The 20094-nt window shown below is 44.1% G+C and overlaps 1 protein-coding gene across 1 annotated transcript; it reads left to right on the top strand.

Moving 5' to 3' along the window:
- The first annotated feature begins 439 nt into the window (after positions 1-439).
- LOC125261619 (putative autophagy-related protein 11) lies at positions 440-19872 on the top strand. The gene is made up of 11 exons (XM_048180171.1): positions 440-1514; positions 1656-1707; positions 1802-1873; positions 1981-2056; positions 2952-3077; positions 3639-3734; positions 4222-4281; positions 4470-5036; positions 5120-5719; positions 15331-17294; positions 17368-19872. The coding sequence occupies exons 6-11, from the start codon at positions 3713-3715 to the stop codon at positions 19540-19542; spliced, it is 5388 nt and encodes a 1795-aa protein (XP_048036128.1). The 5' UTR covers positions 440-1514; positions 1656-1707; positions 1802-1873; positions 1981-2056; positions 2952-3077; positions 3639-3712; the 3' UTR covers positions 19543-19872.
- Positions 19873-20094: the final 222 nt, after the last annotated feature.

Below are 20094 nucleotides of genomic sequence, written 5' to 3'. Positions count from 1 at the left end.
ATTCATACAGAATATGTTACACTGATATAAATATTGTGTCTCTTGTCATGTGTAGGCACACAGTGGACGTGTCGGGTCACAACAGAACCAGCATCCTCAAGTTAGTTGGGTTATATTGGGTTGTGTGTAAGAATGTTGATCTGAGATTTACCTGTGATAAAGGGAAAACGTCATATAGGACGAATGTCCTGCACCTGCATGAAGTTGGTTGATGAATGTCCAGGTTGAATCTAGACCAAGAAGAAGTTTAAATATAAAAGGGTTTGTCTCTGTGTCACATGTTTTTATCTTTCCCATGCTTTAGACCCAGAACACAGCAGAATCACATGAAATGAAACGTCTACTGAAGACATGTGATCAGGAGGCTGGTAGGAGAGACGAGACCGAGAAAACTCGACCTGATTCAGTGGAAACACAAACATAATCAACTATCAGAGAACTGTTTGCTCCTTTACTGAGATCAAATTCTGGATTTCTATGATTGTATTTTATACTACTAAATTAAATATGAAACAATATCATATATGCCAATACCAATAACAGCTGATTAAGCAGTATTCTGTTTAGGATTTCATTAGATGTCCTTTTCATTTCCAATTTAGAAATGATCATTTCCCAAATTTCCAAATATAAAAATGAAGGCAAGACACTACAGGCAAAAATAGTTTTTGTTTGTTTGTCTTTTTCCATGAACTGGTCAATTATGAATCTTTGGTCTCTTCAGCTTTTTGTCATGTTTCTTCAGACTAGTGTAAATAAAGCACAGATTTAAGTGTTTATTTTATGGCACTTTATCTGAGTCTGTACTGAAATGCTGTACAGCGTACAAAATTTTGGTCAGTTGATAATACGTAGAATATCAAAACCAAACTGACTTCAGCTGAACAATGAAAATATTTTCTTTTTAGAGCTGCTTTACAGCATAATTGACATCTGTTTACATCATACAACATTATTTTCCTATTATCACTGTAAAGCTGCTTTGAAATAATCTGTATTATATAAAGCGCTACAGAAATAACTTGGGCCACTTGAATTGTGATGGTAGTGAAACTGAAAGACTAACAAGACTAACATTTGTGAAGGCTCTATGTACTGAGAAATGGGTCCTAGTTTCACCTGGTCGACCATTCACATTTGCACAATAGGCAGTTGCACAATTTCACCAGTAGATGTCAGTAAAGCCGACCTTAAGTCTCCACTGTGACTTCACAGTACAGGCCAGTGTTGATCCAACCCTAATTAAACTCACCTGCCTGTAGCTTTTTCTAGTAATCTGGTCACAAAGATGCTGAGATCCAGAAGTGATGATTAAACATGTTGCTTAATGACATTAAAAAAAAAAAAATCAACAAATTATCAATGACAAAAAAATGTCAAAACAATGTTAAATGTCTATAAATATTTATTTGTTTTGTGTATAGGAAAGCTATATTTCTAATCCTGTCAGGATCATTTGTATATTATTTTAGCTTACTTCCTCCTCTTGAAGCACACAAGCATCAACGGAACAGGTAGGCCGTAAAAAACTATTGTCTTAATACCTAACAAAATTGTAAATTCTGTTTATTTCAGCAGACTCTTGGATTCCCCAATGTAATACTATAAATTGTCTGTAAATTCTATACATACAAGATTTGTATTTTTACATTTAGTGATAACCACGTTGCTCTGGTGGATTGCCTGCCACGTGCTTGAAGGAGAAAGGTAACACCCTGAGTTAGATCTGTCATACAATTATCATTTACATAAATATCAGTAACTGTGTTGCAACTTTTCTTTCTCTTTTTTTTAAATGTAGTTTTCTATGCAGTCTAATCTCAAGAAGAACAAAAACAAGCTCCTTCGATCGACAGAACATGGAAAAGAACAGGTTTTTTTGTTATTACTAAATATGTGAATAGTTATTGTCAGTCAAGGACTTTATGTAAACTAATCAGTGTATTGTGTGTGTTTTTTTTGTTTTTTTTTTAATTTTAGAGACAACAGTCGAGTACAAAACTCTGCTCATGTAGAGCCTGATGTCGGCACGTGTCTGAAGGAGAGACGAAACGCTGTAAGTTTGATGTCATGTACAATTATCTGTTATATTAAAATATCAATGTCAACCCTAGTGAAAAAAAGTATGCTAAGTATACTTGCAGCCAGACTAATTTTCAGTATATTTTAAGTGTGTTAATGATTAGTTAACTTGAAGTGTGCCATTTTGAAACAATTAATTTTGTACTTAGTATATTTTAGTTGTAATTAAGTTGTATATAAGCATGACTTTAAGTATATTTAGTGTACTTTTGTGTGCTAAATTGGAACAACTTCAAGTATACTAAGAGCGACGGAAAATAAAAAGTTGCGATTTTCTAGGCCGATATGGCTAGGAACTATACTCTCATTCCAGCGTAATAATTAAGGAACTTTGCTGCCAGGCGCGCCGTTGACACGGGGGACAGGGGGGTCAGGACCCCCGCAGTTTTGAAAAGATAGAAGTCGACCCCCCCACTTTTGATAAGGGCTGCTTCAATTAGTCACAATATAGGCTATCATCTTTTAGCTTAGGATATTTTCTTTCAAATGAGACCATTTTCACGTTTCTGTGAGCTTTCGTTCAACACAGTGGGGAGGACGCACGAAAGGAGACCTGCGCTTTTAATTGGTATGTATGTGTATACTGTATCAGTGGCATGCACTTTGATCACAAAAGTGAAAGTGCCCTTTGCGGTCGCATCGCGGTGCCAGCTTGTTAAAAAATTATGGAAATAGATATGGAAATTATTGCCATAACAGTTAAGACTATATTTCAGAATGCAAGAAACAGTTAAGGGTGTATGAAAGGCCTATTCTGCCTATATATTTGAGAGATACAGATTTAATTTGAAAGATTGTGTGTTTTTTATTATTTATTTATTTAATTTATTTATTCGTTTCGTTCATCGAAGCTTCACACTCCATTCCAGTAGGTGGCGGAAATACGCCTTAAGCTGGTTTGCCAACTGCTATAGAACACAAAGAAGAAGAAACGTGTGACATCACTGATTTCACTCACACAAGGGAACTAGGAAATGACAAACCTCGACATGCAGGTAGCACTTTTAATTTAAAGGCACTCTTTGTGGAGCCCTGGCTAATATGTATATGATATAAAACACAAAATAACACATAAAGTGTAATTATGAGTGTAATTAATAACTGTATGAGCTGCAGAAATAGTTTCACTTTCGTTTTTGTCAGAGAGTAAGCCTCTCAAAAACACAAATATGTCTAAGAATTATATAATGTAGCGAAAATGATAAAATATACAGTTTTCTGCGTATATAATGTGCAAAATATGTTATTGCAGTCATTTTGTATTAATTATGATTAAAAGATTGCTGCTTGATTTCTTAACTGCTCTTTTTTGTGATTAATTCAAATGTTAAGTAATAATATATCTCTGAGCATGTAATTTTATTATACAGTAGATGCTCACATACACACAAACACCCCAAAACAATCAGTTTTTATTGATTTATGTGAGTTTTGTGAGAAAACCAACTATCATACAGAGAGTATTTAAACAACAGCATATTAGCATAAATGTTGCACTCAGTATGGTAACAAGCTCATTAGTGTTAATGGAGTAAAATCAGTGTAATTTCTGACAGGATGATGGAGAGACAGACGTCAGGAGTCAGAGACGATGATGGACTGAAGACTGAAGAAAGAACAGGATATCATCATGTCCAGCAGAGAGAGCAGAGGTCAGAGTTTATGGATGTTATTAAGAATTAAGAATCAACATCAGTAATATCAGTCAGTCCTCTCTTTAAAACAATGGCTTAAACAGAAAATAACGGTTAGATTGAAGTTTTGAGTACAGCTGATATCGATCTTTGTCCTTTCATAAGATGATCGATGATTTGTCTACTTTTTAATGAAGAAGTTTCACTCAATTAAATTTTTAAAAACAAACTCCTCAGCACACATGTACCGAATGAAGAGCTGCTACTGATAATGCCGATGATTTGTCTTGTGGGTTATTTAAGATGTTTGAATATCTTATTATACTCTTTTAACTGGTTTGAGCTACTACCTGTCAAATCCTTGCATGTCCCTGTTTGTCACTTTGCATGAAAGCGTCTGCTAAATACAGAAATGTAAATGTAATGCACTGTGATTACTGCAGAAACATCAGTCTGCTTTAGGAATCAATACATCTGATCTGATCTTTGTTTTATCATTTTGTAGATGTTGTTCGCAGTTCTTCTCGCAGGAGAAGAAAAAGCAAATCCATAAGCCCCCCCCTCAGTAAGTCTTTACTCAGATGAACACTGATTAACCTTGATGAACAACGTGATTATTATGGGCTGTTTTGCTCACTCCTAAACTGTCCCAAACTGTCAAATTCAGACCTTGAAAGCAGCTCATGCTGGTTTCTGCTGGTGATGTTTGGGGTGCATTGAAACTTTTCAGTACATTTGATGTATGTGTTTCAGTGAGTGATTTGAGGATTGTTCTTCTGGGGAAGAGCGTGCCAGAAAACAGTGGAGTGGGAAACTTCCTGTTGGGTCGAGCAGCGTTTGACAGTGAAGCTCCTCCAGATGTTGTAGAGAGAGTCGGAGGAAGACTGAAGGACAGACAAGTGATGGTCATCAACAGTCCTCAGCTGCTCCAGACAAACATCTCAGATCATCAGATCACACAGACAGTGAGAGAGTGTGTGTCTCTGTCTGATCCAGGACCTCATGTGATCGTTCTGCTCCTCAAACATGATCAGTGTTCAGCAGAAGATCAGGAGTGTGTGGAGAAGGTACTGGACTCTTTCTCTGAGCAGGTTTATCAACACACCATGGTGCTCACCACACAGTCCACTGAAACCAATGACATCCTACAGAAGATCATTCAGAAATGCTTCAACAGACACTTCAGTCTTCAGAGAAGCAGCACTGCTGATGATCTTCTGCATATGTTTGAAGACATTGTGCAAAAGAATGATGGACGACACCTGGATTGTGCTGAAGAGTCACAGTATTTCACAATGGAGCAACAGGCCACAGAAAGAGGTGAGTGTGATGATATTTGATGTTTCTAGTGAAAATTAGCAATAATAAGGGTTTTTAATTTCACTGTTCTTCTATTGTTTCAGAGGCTGTGAAGCTGAATCTGGTTGTGTGTGGGAGTGACGGTACATTAAAATCCTCCATAATAGAGCAGATCCTGCAGCAGACAGACAGAAGATCAGACGTGGAGCTTCATGGACGTCAGATCAGTCTGGTGGATCTTCCAGCTCTGTTCAACACTCGTCTCTCAGAGGAGGAAGTGATGCGTCAGGCTCTCCGCTGTGTGTCTCTCTGTCATCCTGGAGTTCATGTTTTCCTTCTCATTATTCTTGATGCTCCACTGACTGATGAAGACAAAGCAGAAATGGAGGAGATCCAGAGAATCTTCAGCTTCAGAATCAACAAACGCATGATGATCCTCATAATGCAGAATTCGGAGCATCAGACAGAAGAACTCAATGAAGAAACACAGTCTGTCATTGAGAGATTTGGAGGACGACATCATTTCTTTGGTCCCAACACACAAGTGTCCACATTGATGGAGAACATTGAGAAGATGGTGGAAGAAAATGGAGGAGAGCTTTACTCCACAGAGATATTTCTGGAGGTGCAGATGGAAAAACTGATGAAATTTGAAGAGATGAAGAAGAAAATCGACTTACTAGAGACACAATTACTGTCACAAGGTAATGAGTAGAAAATCAGTGAGTCTTAAACTAAATTCTTAACTAAAACTCTTAAGACCTTTGCACACTGAGTCCGAAATTCACATGCAAAACGTCTCGGTTATGTATATAACCTTAGTTCCCTGAATAGTACTAAGGTCCGCTGGTCCTTAAGGTCCTTAGGTCCGCTGTGTAGTCGCTGTGGGAACACCTCTGCGTGATGTCGTCATGAAGCACGTATGAAATCTGTCCAATCAGATGACGGAACGTCATAGGCGGGTGACATCACCGACCAGGAACTATAAAGGTGGCCCAACCGCACTCACATTCAGCTTCTGATATACTGAAGCAAGTCGCTAAGGGCATGCTGGGAGTATGGCATTGGAACGCAGAGTCTCGTTCCCTATTCAGGGAACTAAGGTTATATACATAACCGAGACGTTCCCTTTCAAGGGAACTCACGCTGCGTAGTCGCTGTGGGAACGACAATACCAATTTCCGCCATATGAGCAAGTGACCTTACGTGTGAAGCCGAGGCGCACACTAGCGGAACACTTGCGCCCCTGGAGTGGAAACCCCAGATATATAAGCCTTAGAGGCAGCCATACTCCTTGTAGAGTGAGCTCTAACAGCCAATGGTGAAGACTGTCCATTCGACTCGTAAGCAAGTGAGATGGCCTCAACCACCCACTTGCTCATTCTCTGATTGGACGCAGGGAGACCTTTTCTTGGTGCTCCAAAACATACAAACAGCTGATCGCTTTTCCTCCACATGGCAGCTCTGTGGACGTATGCATCCAGCGCCCGTACTGGGCACAGCAGATTAAGTTTTTCCTGGTCCGGCGAAACAAAAGGAGGCGGACAGAAAGCCTGCAGCACAATAGGTCTCACAGGATTAGTGAGGACCTTAGGGATATACCATATCCTGGGATGTAAGAAAGCCTTCACATTCCCAGGCGCAAATTCTAAGCACGAAGGGGAGACCGAAAGGGCTTGAATGTCTCCAATTCTCTTGAGAGACGAAATCATTAATAGAAACACTGTTTTTAGTAATAGGAATTTCTCTGACACTTCTTCGATGGGTTCGAAGGGTGCCATAGATAGGCCTGGTAAAACAACGGCCAAATCCCAAGCCGGTACTCTTGTGCGTATAGCAGGTCTGAGCCTCAAAGTGCCACGGAGGAAACGAGTTATATGCGGGTGTCTCCCCAAAGAGACTCCACTGAAAGGAGCGTGGTAAGCAGCTAAGGCCGCCACGTACACCTTTAGTGTGGAGGGGGATAACCCTGAGGAGAATCTATCCTGCAGGAAATCCAGAACTGCGCTAACCGGGCAGGTAACAGGATCCCACTGACGATTCTCGCACCAGGAAGTGAAAATTTCCACTTCAGTGCATACAGTTTCCTCGTGGAGGGAGCTCTGGACTGGAGTATGGTCTCAACAACCTCAGTTGAGAGACCTAAATCTATGAGCTGTGCCCCCTCAGAGGCCACGCCCACAGCATCCATGACTCCGGGTGGGGGTGCAATATTAGACCGCCCGCCTGAGAGAGAAGGTCCCTCCTGATCGGAATCTCCATCAGAGACCCGTCGAGGAGAGATATTAGGTCCGAAAACCATACTCGAGCCGGCCAGAACGGGGCTACTAATAGTAGCTGGGCCCCGTCCCGACGTACTCTCTCCAGACCTCCCGGGAGCAGAGGAATAGGGGGAAATGCATACAGCGGTAGCCTTGGCCACGGCTGTACCATAGCATCCAGCCCAAGAGGTGCTGGGTTTGTCATGGAGAACCACAGTGGACAGTGTGTCGTCTCTCGAGACGCAAACAGAACCACTTGGGCTTCGCCGTAGTTCTCCCATAAGAGCTTCACCACCTCGGGGTGAAGTCTCCATTCCCCGGGCCTCGGCCCCTGCCTCGACAGGATGTCTGCTCCCACATTCAGGTACCCAGGGATGTAAACTTCCCTGAGTGATAGCAGTTTCCCTTGGGACCAACGGAGAATCTGACTCTCCAACTGGTAAAGTGGGCGTGATCTCAGACCTCCTTGGTGATTTATATAGGAAATCACCGCTGTGTTGTCTGAGCGAACCAACACGTGATGATTCCTGAGGTCTGGGAGGAAATATTTCAGTGCTAGAAATACTGCCATCATTTCTAAGCAATTTATATGCCACGATAGATGATGGTCCTGCCACAGACCCTGGGTCGAGCGACCACTCATGATCGCTCCCCACCCTGTGAGGGATGCATCTGTCGTTAGAGTAACTCGACGACTGATGACACCCAACACCCATCCTTGAGACAGAAACCAAGGATCCTTCCATATGCTCAGAGCACGTAAGCAACGCCGCGTGACTTTGATCATATGAAGCAAATTCCCCCTCGGTGAGAACCCCTTGGTCTTGAGCCACCACTGCAGTGGTCTCATGTTCAGCAGGCCAAGAGGTATTACATTGGACGCTGCTGCCATAAGACCTAACAGTTTTTGAAACTGTTTGACAGTGAGTGACTGGCCTAGCTTCACCTGTGAGACTTTTGACAGGATTGATGTCATGCGCACCGGAGATAGACGGGCCCGCATGATCACCGAATCCCATACCACGCCTAGATAAGTGGTTCTCTGAGCTGGAGAAAGCACACTTTTCTTCGCGTTTAGTCTCAACCCCAACCTTTTCATGTGAGCGAGAACAACATCTCGACATTGAACCGCCATTTGCTCTGATCGAGCTAGAATCAACCAATCGTCTATGTAGTTCAATATGCGGATGCCCTGCATACGCAAGGGCACCAGTGCTGCATCTACACATTTGGTAAAGGTTCGCGGTGACAGTGTTAGGCCGAAGGGAAGAACCTTGTATTGGTATGCTTCGCCCCCGAAAGCAAACCAAAGATCTAAAATTGGACGCAACCCTCCGTCTTTCTTTGGCACAATGAAATATCGGCTGTAATATCCTGACTCCCTGCTGGGAGGAGGGACCCTTTCTATAGCCTTCTTTTGCAAGAGAGTCTCTACTTCTTCACCAGAGCCTGCATAGAATTTACCACTGTGGGTATAACCCCGTTGAATTGGGGTGGGCGTGTACGAAATTGAATCACATAACCTCTTTCTATGGTGCGCAGGACCCATTGAGATATCTTTTTCAGATTTTTCCACTCTGACAGAAAATCTACTAAGGGAACCAGCCTCTCGAGGCTGGCCTCTGGTGTTATATGGGCAGCCAGCACAGTGCCCTGAAGCGGAGCACCGGCAGGGAACAACTGAGCTGACTGCAGAGAAAGCGCGCCACCCTCAGGTGACACGCGAGGAACTACTGCACCCCGGTTTGACAGCGGGGATAACAGAGCGCCTCCCTGAGGACGCCGGAGATTTATGGGCACCGATGGAAGAGGTGAACGGCGTTTGTCTCCGGAGGGGACCGCCCTCAGGATCCTGACACTCCTGGCGTCAGGATTTCTTTGCCGAAGCCCTCTTAGCTGCAATGACAGCCCTCAGGTCTGTTTTGCCTTTTGGGAACTTCGGCTGAGAGCGTTGCTCCGCCTCCCAACTCCTCAGAGGGGGAGCAGCGGTGGCAACACTCTGCTTCTGGCGTTGTCTGTGTTTCTGGTGGTGCGAGGAGCTCGTACTTGGCTTCGGCTGCTCCCGTACAGCAGCCGAAGGGACTTGGGCACAGCGAGGAAGAAACTGCGCATAGCAGCAGTCTGCTTCCTCGCCTCCTGAAACCTCTCGGTAACCGAGCTGATAGCGTCACCGAAGAGGCCAGAAGGATTCAGTTCGGCATCCAAGAGAAAGGACTTATGTAACAGAGTTCGGATATAAGGAGGAAAGAGGACAGGGTCAGCTTTTGACTACTGTCTGTTTATTTAATCAAATAATAAAAATGACAACAGAATGGTGTGTAGACAGGCACAAAACAGTCAAAAATAATCCACAATTTCACTCCAGCACGAACAGGCAGGCATCCAGGAGTGGAACAGCCAGTAGTCCTTCTCTCTCTCTCTGGCTCCTGTTTCTCCTGGCGTTAAATACTCTCTCCATGCCAATTACTGAAACGAGACAGGTGTTTGTTATTTGCGCCTAATCCACTCAGTCACCGCGCGTCTCCTCCTTCTCTCTCCCGTTGCAGATTCCGCTGAACCACGCCCCCCTTGCCACATACCCCCACCGCCCGACTCAGGCCGGGGAGCCGTCCGGCCTGCAGTCCCCCCCCATTTCTGGAGAGGAAATCAGCCACAGCCATCTGAACACCCGGCCTGTGGACCACCTTGAATTTAAAAGACTGTAAAGCTAGATACCAATGGGTGATCCGCGCGTTGGTATCCTTCATGCGGTGGAGCCACTGCAGAGGAGCGTGGTCCGAACAGAGGGTGAATTCCCGTCCTAGGAGATAATAGCGGAGGGTGAGGACGGCCCACCTGATGGCCAAACACTCCTTCTCCATGGTGCTGTACTTAGTCTCTCTCTTAGAGAGCTTGCAACTAATGTACAGCACCGACCATTCCTCCCCCTCTATCTCCTGGGCCAGGACAGCACCCAGCCCCCTGTCCGACGCATCAGTCTGCAACACAAAAGAGAGAGAAAAATCAGGAGAGTGAAGCAACGGCCTGCCACACAGAGCAGCCTTTACCTGGGTAAACACCTGCTGGCACGGCTCCATCCATTAGACTGTATCAGGCACTTCCTTTTTAGTAAGATCAGTCATGGGGCTGCTGAGGTCCAAATAATTAGGCACAAGCCTTCTGTAATATCCCGCCAGCCCCAAAAACTGTCTTACCTCCTTTTTGGTCTTGGGATGCGGACAGGTCACAACTGCTGCAGTCTTATCAATTTGGGGACGCACCTGTCCATGCCCCAAGTGGAAGCCCAGATACTTTACCTCCACGCCCCCAATCGCACACTTCTTCGGGTTGGCCGTGAGCCCAGCTCCTCTAAGCGACCTCAAGACCGCCCTCAAATGCTGCATATGCCACTGCCAATCGTTACTAAATATAATAATATCATCCAGATAGGCAGCCGCATATGCAGCATGGGGCCGTAACACCCTGTCCATCAGCCGCTGAAAGGTAGCCGGTGCCCCGAACAGCCCGAACGGAAGTGTAACAAATTGGTGTAATCCAAACGGCGTCGTGAAAGCTGTTTTTTCTTGGGATAATGAAGACAAGGGGATCTGCCAATAACGCTTTGTCAAGTCCAATGTCGAATAAAAACGAGCCGTACCAAGCCGGTCAATCAATTCGTCAACCCGTGGCATTGGATATGTGTCGAATTTTGACACAGCATTTACCTTGCGATAATCCACACAGAACCGGACCGAGCCGTCCGTTTTAGGAACCAAAACTATCGGGCTCGTCCAGTTACTGTCGGATTCTTCTATTACTCCCATTTCAAGCATCGCACCTAATTCTTCCTGAACTACTTTTTTCTTGTGTTCAGGCAAGCGATATGGCTGACTGCAAACCACCACGCCTGGCTCTGTCTCGATATGGTGCTGAATGAGGTTTGTACAGCCAGGTAGGGGAGAAAACACATCAGCAAACTCTGCCTGTAATTTGGTTAAATCAATGAGCTGGGAGGGCGAGAGATGATCTCCCCCTGGGGCCAGTGCGAGAGATTGTTGTTTTATATTCGCCTCTGGCCCAAGATCATCCTCTCCACTAATCACCGTTGCCAGCATCACCGATTCTCCCTCATTCCATTTTTTCAGGAGATTGAGGTGATAAATTTTACGTGCTCCTCTCCTATCTGAGTGTATTACCTCATAATCGAGCCCTCCAACTTGCCGTGTGACCTCAAACGGTCCTTGCCACTTTGCAAGTAATTTTGAACTTGACGTTGGGAGCAATACAAGCACTTTATTTCCCGGTGCAAATTTACGCAAATTGGTCCCCCTGTTATACAGCCGGCTTTGTCTGTCCTGGGCCTTTAACAAATTCTCCATAGAAAGCCGCCCCAAAGTGTGGAGTTTTGTTCTCAGGTCCAGCACATACTGAATTTCGTTTTTAGATTGAGAAGGTCTGTCCTCCCAAGCCTCTCTTATGACGTCTAGCACCCCTCTGGGCTGACGACCATAGAGAAGCTCAAAGGGAGAAAACCCTGTGGAGGCTAGCGGGACCTCTCGCACAGCGAACAACAGGGGTTCCAACCATCTGTCCCAATTTTTGGCGTCTTCCTGAACGAATTTACGAATCGTTTTAAGCGTGCGATTAAAACATTCGACCAGCCCGTCTGTTTGTGGGTGAAAGACGCTGGTCCGAATCGATTTAATGCCCAATAATTCATAAAGTTCACGTAACATCCGTGACATAAACGCCGTGCCCTGATCAGTGAGGATTTCCTTAGGAAACCCCGCTCGGGAGATTAAAGAAAACAGTGCGTCGCGTTCCCCTCCGGTGCATTTTTTACCCAAGAAGCATCCGTACATAAAGCCCCCATTAATTCTGTAAACGCTGGCCAATTTGTTCCAAAAATTAACGGATGCTGGAGGTGCGGGTTAACTGCCACCTAACTGCCACCTCAACACTGTGCTTTTGACCCCTGAATTGAATAATGACTGGCACAATAGGATACTCTACCACATCCCCGTGCACACACCACATCTTAACCATGCGGCTATTATCCAATGCCCCGGATTGTATCAGATTTTGATGGATCGAGGTTTGGTTACATCCTGAATCCACCAATGCCTGATAGGTACCCCCCTCGATACTCACAGGTATTTGGTACCACCCAGCTTGACCGGGGGCAGCCTGCGGGGCATCCGGGACCCGGCATCCGGGTCCCCGCAACGCCAACAGACCGGCCCAGACCTCCCCGCCGCTCCAGTGGCAGAGAGTGGATTAGGCGGCTGGCGTGGAGAGAGTGGAGACACAGGAGCCGTGTCCAACCCGGCTGGTGCTGGTCCCGCCCCCCTGGGTGGGACTCTGGGAGTCGAATATGGAATGTGACCATTCCCGCCCCGCCCCCGGGACGGGACTCGAGGAGGGCCGGGTGGACGGGACCTGGGTAGAGGGACAGGGCGAGAGAGAGAAGGGGATGGAAGAGAGGGAGAGAGAGAAGCTGATGGAAGAGGTTCACCGACCCCGGGGCACGCCACCATATGATCCTCTGCGAGTTGGATATCTGACTCCAGCAACGTGGGGCGGTGGCACTGGACCCACTCAGCCGTTCTTCTTGGAAGCCTAGTGATAAACTGCTGACCCGCTGGATGATGGCCCTCTTGAGGTCGTCGAAGTCCAGGAGGCTCCGCACCGGAAGCTGCTGTGCCGGAGAGCAATGGGACCAGGCGCATCGACCACTGGTGATTTTGCCGTAAGTCCAGCAGGGCCTGGTGTTGATCATGCTGCATGACCACGAGGGATGTAATAAGCTCCGCAAATGGCGCACTGGAGGACTCTGGCATGGCGGCGGCATCCATCTTCCCTCCTGGGTTTCGGCACCAGTGTAACAGAGTTCGGATATAAGGAGGGAAGAGGACAGGGTCGGCTTTTGACTACTGGCTGCATATTTAATCAAATAATAAAAATGACAAGAGAATGGTGTGTAGACAGGCACAAAACAGTCAAAAATAATCCACAATTTCACTCCAGCACGAACAGGCAGGCATCCAGGAGTGGAACAGCCAGTAGTCCCTCTCTCTCTCGCTGGCTCCTGTTTCTCCTGGCGTTAAATACTCTCTCCACGCCAATTACTGAAACAAGAGACAGGTGTTTGTTATTTGCGCCTAATCCACTCAGTCACCGCGCGTCTCCTCCTCCTTTCTCCCGTTGCAGATTCCGCTGAACCACACCCCCCTTGCCCCAACTTATCTTTGTCCTTGATGTCAGACAAATTTAACCACAGATGACGTTCCGTTGCCACTAAAGCTGCCATGGAACGGCCGATGGATTTGGCCGTTTCTTTAGTGGCACGGAGGGCTAAATCTGCCGACTGCCGAGTTTTTGGATGAACTCCGCCCCCACTTCATCACTGTTACCCAAATCCTTCAGCAGGTCAGCTTGGTAGGCTTTGATAATAGCCATAGTGTGTAAACACGCAGCTGCCTGACCTGCTGCCGAGTATGTTTTACCCACTAGCTCTGAGGTAGTCTTCAGTGGCTTAGTGGGTAATGTCTGGGCTTTTAGGGACGATGCCGCTTGAGGAGAGAGATGGCTCGCAAGCGTCTCTTCTGCTCTTAGCATCGCCCCATACCTGTGTTTTCTCATACCAGCCAAGTTACTGTAAGTGGAGGTTTGAGGGGTGAAAACACGGGATGACACCGGTCTCTTCCACGATCTCGACACCTCAGTGTGGAGATCGGGAAAAAACGGTAGCGCCCGACGTGGAGGTTGAGCAGCCCTTGATGGTAGGAATCATTCATCAAGTTTACTACGGGCTTGCTGCTCTTGCTTCTCGGCTGGACAATCGATGTTGAGCTTGGCTACAGCGTGAGTAAGCACCTCCATGAGCTCCTTGCTCGCGGGTGAGGGAAGTGACGAGTCTTCGGTCTCTCCCATTGCCACACTAACAACGTCTAATTCCTCAGAACTAGACGCCATTAATGTGACAGTGTCAACCGGAGCGGAAGAAACCACAACACGTGCTTCCTGCCTCCGAATTGACACTACGGATCCAGCAGATGAGGGATGAGATAAGGCTGGGCCCGACTCAAACCCTTCTGCTAGATCCATCTGCGAACCCCAGGACATAAGACGCCGTCCTGCCTCAGCAGAAGCGGGGCCCGAGTCCTGAGGCGCACGAACCGAACCACCCTCCTCGAAGAGGGCTCAGCGGGAGAACAGCGTTTTCAGCGGAAACTGATCACAATGCTCACAGGCGGCTCCCTCGAGCGGCCTGGGCATGCTGCACTCCCAAACAAACAACACACAGGTTGTGTGTGTCCCCACTCAAAATAAAGCGAGGGCAGGGATGCACACACTTCCTGAACTGCTGCTGTTCACTCGCCATAATAACTCAATGTTGGTAGACAGACAACAATAAATAAGACAGACAAGATCACACGTAGCGCTTGCTGAAGACACAGAAGCTGAATGTGAGTGCGGTTGGGCCACCTTTATAGTTCCTGGTCGGTGACGTCACCCGCCTATGACGTTCCGTCATCTGATTGGATAGATTTCATACGTGCTTCATGACGACATCACGCAGAGGCGTTCCCACAGCGACTATGCAGCGCGAGTTCCCTTGAAAGGGAACTAAAAAATAAATACGACCTCACGTTATGTCAATCATGTTACACCCTGCTTCTGAAACATTTGTCCTTCATAAAAATATTCGGATCAGGTTCTATTTTCTGCATTTTTCGCATCCGTGACACGCATTTTGAAAGACATTTTGACAATTCAGAGCCACCGTATAAGTGAACGCCAAAATCCAGGCATGCCATCTGACAAGTTGATCCATGAAAAACGCATGCAAAAATTTCGGACTCAGTGTGCAAAGGCCTTTAAACTTAAATTCTACAATAGTTTTGTTATATAATAGTGTTTTATACATTTGTGTTTTTAAACAGAACTGCAACATTAAACAAATCTAAACTTCAAAAATTGAAAATTGAAATGTGACTCATCTTACCCTGATCCCCCTGTTGATCTTGTCATGTTTTCTTAAATTTCAATATGATGCATTTATTAATTTTCAGGCTCAAGAGAAAACACAGATGAAGTGAGGATTGTGCTGCTGGGAAAAACTGGAGTTGGGAAGAGTGCAACAGGAAACACAATCTTAGGAAGAGACGCATTTAAGGCAGAAGAATCATTTGAATCAGTGACCAGTGAGAGTCAGAGAGAAACATCTGAAATCAATGGCCGACACGTTACTGTGATTGACACTCCAGGACTGTTTGATACTGAACTGAGTAATGAGGAGATCCAGAGAGAAATCAGACACTGCATCTCCATGATCCTGCCTGGACCACATGTGTTTCTCCTGCTGATTCCACTAGGAAGATTCACTAAAGAAGAACAGAAATCAGTGAAGATCATCCAAGAGACATTTGGAGAGAAATCTTTAATGTTCACCATGGTGCTCTTCACCAGAGGAGATTTTCTGAAGAACAAAACTATTGAACAGTGTTTGGGAAAACCTGGATCTGTGATCAGAAACCTGATTGAAGCTTGTGGAAACAGATTCCATGTGTTCAATAATAATCAGACTGGAGACCGAACACAGGTGTCTGATCTACTGGAGAAGATAGACAACATAGTAGAAGAAAACGGAGGGAGTTTCTACTCATGTAAGATGTTCAGAGAGATGGAGAGAGAAAGACAAGAGCAACAGATGAAGATCCTGATGGACAGAGTCACAGAAAGAGAAGAACTGATAGACAAACTAGAAGAAGAGAAAGAGAGAATGAAGATGATGGAGGAAAAACGACAGAATCAAGACAAAGAGAGAAAGACCAGAGAAGAAGAACTGAAAAGAGAAATAAGAGAACAAGAGAAACATCAGAGAGAGATACGAGACGAGATGAGACGAGAACGAGAAAAATTCAAACATGAAATAGAGGAAATGAGACAAGAAAAAGAGAATTTGAAGAAAGAAAAGGAAAAACTTCTGATCAAATACGACACAGAAATAGGCAGACTGATGAACAGAATAGAGAATGAGAAAAAGAAAAGAGAAGAGGAATTTAATGAGAGAGAAGAACGATACAAAACACTAATGAAAGAGAAAGAAGATTTTCAATCCAAACATGAAGAAGAAGAAGACAAGATGAAGATCCTGATGGAGAAACTGAACAGAGAAAGAGAAGAACTGATGAAGAAACACGAAGAAGAGACAGAGAGAATGAAGATAATGATGAAGAAACTGAACAGAGAAAGAGAAGAACTGATGAAGAAACACGAAGAAGAGAAAGAGAGAATGAAGATAATGATGGAGGAAGGACGACAGAATCAAGACAAAGAGAGAAAGAGAAGAGAAGAGGAACTGAAAAGAGAAATAAGAGAAGAAGAGAAACATCAGAGAGAGATACGAGACGAGATGAGACGAGAACGAGAGACATTCAAACATGAAATAGAGGAAATGAGACAAGAAAAAGAGAATTTGAAGAAAGAAAACGAAAACCTTCAGATCAAATATGACACGGTAACAGACAGACTAATGAACAGAATAGAGAATGAGAGGAAGAAAAGAGAGGAGGAATTTAATGAGAGAGAAGAACGATATAAAAGAGAAATAAAAGAGAAAGGAGAGAGAGAGGAAAAGATGTGTGAGGAGATGAAGAGAGAACGAGAGGAATGGGAGAAACAGAAACTGGAGGAAAAGACGAGAAGAGAAGAAGATGAGAAAAGAAGAGAGAGAGAGAAACAGATTAGTGATGAACGGATTCAGAGACTCAGGAGTGAAATGGAGGGAATAATCAGAGAGAAACAGAGAACAGAAAGAGAGAGACGAGAACAACTAGAGGATTTAGAGAAGAGACTGACAGAAGAAAGAAACATGAGAGAAGATCAACAAAAGACTTCTGAAGAAACAATGAAACTCCTTGAACAGCATGAAGAAGAACTGAAGAGAAGACGAGTGGAGTGGAGAGAGAAATATGAACAAGAGAAAGAGAAGATGATGAGGAAGATATGCTCTGAAACTGATCGGTCACTACAGGTGAGTCTTCATGTTTTTTTCTATTTCCTCCAAGTCTTTGCTTAATTAATGATTTGTGTTTCTACTCCAAAAGGTCACAGCCTACAGGAAACTGGAGACTGAATACAGGAAGTGGTCTTGGAGTCTTCGCAGTGCCATGATGGAAACTGAGAACAAACTTCACAACAGAATACACAATGGAGCTATTCATGAGGTTGAGGAAACTGATCTTCAAAGAGAACTGAAGAAGACAAGTGAAGAAGTGAAAAAATCAATGTCTGAATTCTTTGAGAAAGACACTGATAAATATATACTGATTCAGTGGAAAAAATCATTTGAAATTAAAATCAAAGATCTTCAGGAAAACATTGTGAGAGAAACAAAGAGGAAATTAAATGAGGTTCTTCAGCAGCGACACCTGAAGAAAATGATTGATGCTCAGCGAAAACTTCATGAAAACACTCTCTATGAAAAGAGCAAAGAACTCGCCTTAATACTCAGAGACAACACAAATGATGAAGAAACACTGAAGAAAGAGTTTGGTTTGTTCTGGGAACAGAGTGTGAAGAGGATCATCAGAGACACTCCTGCAATCAAAGACATTGATGTAATGAGAGATGTGAGAGAGATCCTCTGTGACGCCTATAGAAGTGTTCCTGTAGATCTCTGGAGGGAGAGCAGAGATATTTTCACTTTGCATAGTTACTCTGAATATGTACGATTAAAGAGGTTAAGGGGAATTAATGCATATTCATTAAATTTGTACATATCAGCTAAAGAGATGATGGGTTATGTTCTATCTCCAGAGGATGAAGCTCAAATCAGATCATTAATCTCAGATGTTGCTCAGCAGACAGACACAATGATTCAGTCATTTAACATTTCAAAGAAGGGCTACAACATCAGCTGCATTCAACAAGTCACAGATTATATCAAGAAGAGAGTAACAGAACATCAGGAACGAGTGAAATATGTGTTCAAGAAGGAATTCTTCATGGATCTGGTTATTTCCATCTGTAAGAGATCAAACAAGATGATCACTGACCAACACAGACTGTTCAGAGAAGCCAATGATCCTGTAATATATGTTGAGAAGATGAGAGAACAGTACTATAGTATTTTCCAGAAATACTGTCATGAAGCAACATCATCTGCCATTTTTGGTGAGATCATCTGTCAGAAACTGAAAGAGCCCATTGAGCAGAGCGTCTACAAGAAGACTGCCAGAGATCTGACAGATGAAATGAGATCAAACTGTGAATTACTGAATGGAAACAGATCAAATCTGGAGAAACACATCCTGAAGACACTGTCAGAAGAGGAGGATTTTGACAAATACATGAAGTACATTCATAATCCCAGAGATCACTTCAAGAGTTTCATCAGAGATGAAGTCAGGCGATACATCTCTGATAAGTTCAGTGTCAGTGTTTTACCCAAGATGAAGGAGAACATTGAACTCCTGCAGCAGAAGATCATGAAAGCAGCACATGAATCTACTGAACATGTTCAAGAGAACAGAGGAGATGCTGGTTTGTGGTTGAAGAGTTTCACACAGCAGATCTCAGATGAGCTGATCTTCTCTGAAAAAGACCTCAGAGGTGTGAATCATGATGATGTTGATGATTTCAAACTCCTAGAAGATGTGATGAGACAAGAACTTCCTGCTATAATGTCTGAGATCAGCAGTCGTTTTAATGACTTCCTGGGGAAGCTGGACTATAAGTTCAGACCAGATGAGCTTCTGATTGATTTCTTCTGTCAGTGCTGTTGGGTTCAGTGTCCGTTCTGTGGAGCCACCTGCACCAACACCATAGAAAACCATCATGGAGATCACTGTGCTAATTTCCACAGAGTGACTGGAATTAATGGCACATATTACAGTTCAACAGGGAATCTCTGTACTGATATTTGCACAGATTTAGTGGCAAGTCATCAGTATTTTAATACATCAGATGGAAGATTCTCTTATAGAGACTACAGAAGAGCAGGAGGAGTTTATGCAGACTGGAGCATCACTCCTGATCTCTCTGAACTGCCCTACTGGAAGTGGTTTGTGTGCAGATTCCAGAAAGATCTGGAAAAATACTACAGTGAAACAATTGAGGGGAAGACTGAGATCCCAGATGAATGGAGAAGATACTCAAAACATGAAGCTGTTGAGAGTTTGGATCAACATGTAATGGAGCAGATGAAGACTGAGACTCTTGCGTCTCCTCTCAGATTCAGATCACAGTCAGAAATGAGTTTCTCTGACATTCATCAGTGAATCTGAGCTCATCTACACCTCAGAAGATCAGAGCTTCATCAAATACACCAGAAGAGATTCAGTTCCTCATACAAGTGTCTGTCAGATGATCAAAACAACATATTTCTGAACATATGCCTCATTAATGAAGCTCAAAATGATTGATGTATCTTATAGTTTATTACTAATCTAAACAGCTTAATCTCTATCATGAACTGAAAAAGATCTTTGATAAGGACATTAATGACAGACTGTTGATGAAATATGACTGAAGTGTGTGTTTGTTAAAGCTCAGTGCTGGAATCAGACGATGGAGGAAAGTGTGAGAAATAAACAGATGTGTGAATCAAATCTCTCAGACCTGTCAATCTGATTCATATTGATTCATATTCATATGATTCACTTCACACAAATACTGTCAACATCATGAATTTATTGACCTTGTCAAGTGTCCTTTCACACTTGTTTAATATTTACTCGTATTATGAGAAACTTTGATTTGACTTTAGAAACCTGAAGATCTCTATAGCAGATTTTCATTCTCTGACAGTATTTCAGTCTTTGATCAAATTC

Source organism: Megalobrama amblycephala, unplaced genomic scaffold, assembly GCF_018812025.1.
Source record: "Megalobrama amblycephala isolate DHTTF-2021 unplaced genomic scaffold, ASM1881202v1 scaffold443, whole genome shotgun sequence".
Classification (NCBI taxonomy): domain Eukaryota; kingdom Metazoa; phylum Chordata; class Actinopteri; order Cypriniformes; family Xenocyprididae; genus Megalobrama; species Megalobrama amblycephala.
This window is presented reverse-complemented; position numbering and strand designations above follow the sequence as displayed.

What these genes read in the sequence shown, in the direction of transcription:
- LOC125261619 (XM_048180171.1), top strand. Translation starts at nt 3,713, where the DNA reads ATGTCCAGCAGAGAGAGCAGAG. An exon ending in ATCCATAAGCCCCCCCCTCA is followed by an intron (nt 4,282 to 4,469) that starts GTAAGTCTTTAC and finishes TATGTGTTTCAG; the next exon opens with TGAGTGATTTGAGGATTGTT. An exon ending in AAACTGATCGGTCACTACAG is followed by an intron (nt 17,295 to 17,367) that starts GTGAGTCTTCAT and finishes CTACTCCAAAAG; the next exon opens with GTCACAGCCTACAGGAAACT.